Below are 5,000 nucleotides of genomic sequence, written 5' to 3' on the forward strand. Positions count from 1 at the left end.
TATTATAAACGCACCGTGAAAGACACAAGATCAGTAAATAGATGAAGCAGTGATGACATGCAGGTGTGGAGAGGTCTCCTTAGCGCCAGTCTCTCTGTGTCTGAGGCCACACTGGACACATCCAGCCTGGCAATGTGGATCTCTTTGGTCTTAGTGGCAGAGCCAGGGCCCTCTGCAGCACTGTCTTTCCTGCCTCCCACAGCAGTAGCAGTGGCTACTTTCGGAGAGGTTTCAGTCCTGCTGCTGGGGGCCTCTGTGGCCCCTGAGGCCTGTGGGGCTTCTGGCTGGACCGCCTTGGTGCTGGGGGCCTCTGCTGGTGCTACAGCCTGTGAGGTGTCAGATTTAGAGACAGTGGCCCCGACTGCTGCTGGTGGTAGTATGGCCTCAAGGGCTGTAGGGGGCGATGTTGTGGACTCTAAAGGCTGCCGTGCTGGCTCTGTGCTGGTGGGGTCGGTGCCTGGTGCAGACGGGTCAAGGTCAATCTCCTCCATTTTAGGGGGTTGTGTCCGACTCTCCTCAGGTACAGAAGCAGGTGGTGTCACTTGACTTTCCACTGCTGACTTTTTGACCTCGGCAACACTCTCCTCTTCCTTCTCCTTTTCAGTTTTAACCTCTGTCTTGATCTCCTCTGCTTTAACCTCTTCCATCTTCTCCTCCTCAACAACAACCTCCTCTGTCTTCACCTCCTCTTCCTCCTTTTCTTGGTCCTCTCCACCAGCGGCGGAGACAAAAGAGGATTCCTCCATGCTGTCGTCGGTGGAGCTGGGTCGGACCTGGTCACTGACTGACTGGACAGATGCCCCGACCGCTGACCCCTGCTGGCAGGCCGAGATGGCAGCAGAGACCTGTTCCTCCGGTTGCTTTGCCAGTTCCGGTTCCTTGGGTTCGTTCAGGGAATCTTCAGACATAAGAACGTGGGAGGCTTTGCAGCTGTGCGTTTCTGACCCCTTCTCTCCATCCGTTTGAGGTCTTACTACTTTGTCGGTATCAGATGTTTTAGCATCGGCGCTTGTTTCTGTCTTAGCCACCTTCGCGTCTTCAGTTTCTGGCCTGGTCGCTTCGTCTGTTTCAGCTGTGCTTGCTGCTGCAGCTTCATCAGTCTTGTCTGTGGCTGTCTCAGTCTCAGCCATGGCCTCAACAGTCTTACTGCTGACTTTATCCCCAGTAAGTTTAGCTTCAGTCTTCTGTGGAGTAGCTTCAGCTCTGTCACCAGCACCTCCTCTCTGATCCTCAGAGATCTGATTCTGGACCTGCTGTAGTTCCTCCTCCTCCTCTTCTTCAGCTCTGGCCAGCATGTTGGACACAGTTATGGGTGGTTGACCCCTCTGACTTCTATCTCCTTCTCTCTCTGGAGGGCTGGGGGTGGAAGCAGATGCTGAGGTTGCTGAGGGAGGGGTAGTGTTGGGGGACTCCTGGTTCTGGGACACCCCCTCTGGGTCAATGGTGAGCTCGATCACGGTGGAGGGGGCAGTCTCCTCCCCCTGATCCCTGTTGGTCCGGAGCTGGCCCAGAATCTCAGAGTCTCGGCTGGCCCCGGAAATGGTCCGGATACCAGCTGCATCGCCCTCGGAGCCCAGTCTCTGGTACTGACGGAACATACGGGCCAGGTTCTCCTTGTGCTGCTCAAAGGTCACCTGCAAACATAAACAACAAACAAAGCAAAGTATTAGTTTCATTTGACAGGCGCCATGTGGGGCCTTACTTTAGACCAGATTTTAGCTACATTTTTACATTTTAGTAATTTATCCAGAGCGACTTACAGGAGCAATTTGGGTTAAGTGCCTTGCTCAAGGGCACATAGATAGATGTTTCACTTAGTCGGCTCGGGGAGTCGAACCAGTGACCTTTCGGGTTACTGGACCAATGCTCTTAACCACTAGGCTACCTGCCACCCCCATTGCCTGAGGGTCAGTGACAGAGTATCATCTCGTCACCATATGGGAGTCAATAGAGGACAATTATCTGCTGTGGCATTTGAGGAAGAGACCATCACCCATCCATGTTAGCAGTCATAGATGAGTTAGTAGATACTGTAAAGTGTGTCTGCCAGTTGAACAGCGTCCGTGTGTCATCGGCAAATCATCACTCTCCTAATTTAAGGCTCTGCATTAATCACTGTGGCTCTGAGGACAGAAAGTCAAAGGGGAGTAAAGAGATAGAAAATACATCCAAACTAGATCATCTACGCTGCTTTTAACTAAGAACATCTAGAGACCGAGAGAGACCGAGAGACAGAGAGACCGACAGAGACCGACAGAGACCGACAGAGACCGACAGAGACAGAGAGACAGAGAACAGAGAGACCGAGCAGGAGACCGAGCCGAGACCCGAGACCCGAGACCGAGACCGAGACCGAGACCGGCCGAGACCGAGACGAGACAGAGACAGAGACAGAGACAGAGACAGAGACAGAGACAGGACAGACAGAGACAGAGACAGAGACAGAGACAGAGACAGAGACAGAGACAGAGACAGAGACAGAGACCGAGACCGAGACCGAGACCGAGACCGGACCGAGACCGGACCGAGACCGAGACCGAGACCGAGACGAGACAGAGACAGAGACAGAGACAGAGACAGAGACAGAGACAGAGAGAGACCGAGAGAGAGACCGAGAGAGAGACCGAGAGAGAGACAGAGAGAGACCAAAGAGAGAGTCAGAGAGTCTGCGTGACAGAGAGAGACAGAGGACTCTCTCAGAGAGAGTAATTAATTAGGCGTTAAGTCATTAATGTTCTAAATTAGATGGCTACAAGGCTGGTCATTAATCTTCTGGTACTGGGTAGGCTGTGATTGTTAATCCATATCTGTTTTCTCAGAGTAGAAAAGTAAAGAGGCCTTTCTAAACGCACCGATAGTAACGGAAGTCACTCTCCGGTTTAACGATCACAGTCTAGTGACTTAACCTTTTCCTCCCTCCACACCGATAGTAACGGCCTTCTCTCTCCGGTTTAACGATCACAGTAGAGTGACTTAGCCTTCTCCCCCCTCCTCACCGATAGTAACGTTCTTCTCTCTCCGGTTTAACGATCACAGTCTAGTGACTTAGCCTTCTCCTCCCTCCTCACCGATAGTAACGTCCTTCTCTCTCCGGTTTAACGATCACAGTCTAGTGACTTAGCCTTCTCCTCCCTCCTCACCGATAGTAACGTCCTTCTCTCTCCGGTTTAAAGATCACAGTCTAGTGACTTAGCCTTCTCCTCCCTCCTCACCGATAGTAACGGCCTTCTCCCTCCAGTTTAACGATCACAGTCTAGTGACTTAGCCTTCTCCTCCCTCCTCACCGATAGTAACGGCCTTCTCCCTCCAGTTTAACGATCACAGTCTAGTGACTTAGCCTTCTCCTCCCTCCTCACCGATAGTAACGTCCTTCTCTCTCCGGTTTAACGATCACAGTCTAGTGACTTAGCCTTCTCCTCCCTCCTCACCGATAGTAACGTCCTTCTCTCTCCGGTTTAAAGATCACAGTCTAGTGACTTAGCCTTCTCCTCCCTCCTCACCGATAGTAACGGCCTTCTCTCTCCGGTTTAACGATCAGTCTAGTGACTTAGCCTTCTCCTCCCTCCTCACCGATAGTAACGGACTTCTCTCTCCGGTTTAACGATCACAGTCTAGTGACCGAGTGACTTAGCCTTCTCCCCCCCTCCTCACCGATAGTAACGTCCTTCTCTCTCCGGTTTAACGATCACAGTCTAGTGACCGAGTGACTTAGCCTTCTCCTCCCTCCTCACCGATAGTAACGTCCTTCTCTCTCCGGTTTAACGATCACAGTCTAGTGACTTAGCCTTCTCCTCCCTCCTCACCGATAGTAACAGCCTTCTCTCTCCGCTTTAACGATCACAGTCTAGTGACTTAGCCTTCTCCTCCCTCCTCACCGATAGTAACGGCCTTCTCCCTCCAGTTTAACGATCACAGTCTAGTGACTTAGCCTTCTCCTCCCTCCTCACCGATAGTAACGGCCTTCTCCCTCCAGTTTAACGATCACAGTCTAGTGACCGAGTGACTTAGCCTTCTCCCCCCCTCCTCACCGATAGTAACGGACTTCTCTCTCCGCTGTAACGATCACAGTCTAGTGACCGAGTGACTTAGCCTTCTCCTCCCTCCTCACCGATAGTAACGTCCTTCTCTCTCCGCTGTAACGATCACAGTCTAATGACCGAGTGACTTAGCCTTCTCCCCCCCTCCTCACCGATAGTAACGGCCTTCTCTCTCCGCTTTAACGATCACAGTCTAGTGACTTAGCCTTCTCCTCCCTCCTCACCGATAGTAACGCCTTCTCTCTCCGCTTTACTTGATCACAGTCTAATGGCCGAGTGATTCTAGCCTTCTCCCCCTCCTCACCGATAGTAACGGCCTTCTCTCTCTCCGCTGTAACGATCACAGTCTAGTGACCGAGTGACTTAGCCTTCTCCTCCCCTCCTCACCGATAGTAACATCCTTCTCTCTTCGCTGAACGATCACAGTCTAGTGACCGAGTGACTTAGCCGATAGTAACATCCTTCCCTCCTCACAGTCTAGTGACCGAGTGGCCTTCTCCTCCTCCTCACCGATAGTAACATCCTTCTCTTCGCTGTAACGATCACAGTCTAGTGACCGAGTGACTTAGCCTTCTCCTCCCTCCCCATTAGTTTCTGCTTCATTTGACATTTAGAATTTTACCACTAAAAACATGCTGCATTGCATTCAAAGTAGAGCAGTATGACCATATGGAAACTACACTGGTGGTTAGTCAGTGGAATAACGTCACACTGCAATGCAGTACATTAAAATGATGCATGTTGGCCTTAAATGGGTTTCTATAAAAATTGAATTACCATTAGAATGGGGAGTACTGTACTTGTATTTAAAACAGTGGTTAGCGTAGAGCTACGATAAGAGACCAGCAGCACTGGGTGGCCAAGGCATCAGTTTAGCCAATCTGGTCTAATTTAATTCTAGTCCACGTCTTGGTTAAGGGTATGGAACATTTTTATGGTAGTGTAGGAAAACAGTGCAGGCTA

General features: G+C 51.0%; 1 protein-coding gene across 1 annotated transcript in view; it reads right to left on the bottom strand.

Annotated features, from left to right (window-relative positions):
• The window catches only part of LOC127927514 (lipopolysaccharide-responsive and beige-like anchor protein), a 54,271-nt gene that overhangs the window by 30,023 nt on the left and 19,248 nt on the right, over window positions 1–5,000 (bottom strand). The window contains exons 12-13 of the mRNA XM_052513986.1: window positions 684–1,634; window positions 15–512 (exon numbers count right to left, since the gene is read on the bottom strand). Of these exons, the coding sequence (XP_052369946.1) occupies window positions 15–512; window positions 684–1,634 (1,449 nt within the window). The remainder of the gene's footprint in view (window positions 1–14; window positions 513–683; window positions 1,635–5,000) is intronic.

Source organism: Oncorhynchus keta, unplaced genomic scaffold, assembly GCF_023373465.1.
Source record: "Oncorhynchus keta strain PuntledgeMale-10-30-2019 unplaced genomic scaffold, Oket_V2 Un_scaffold_14865_pilon_pilon, whole genome shotgun sequence".
Classification (NCBI taxonomy): domain Eukaryota; kingdom Metazoa; phylum Chordata; class Actinopteri; order Salmoniformes; family Salmonidae; genus Oncorhynchus; species Oncorhynchus keta.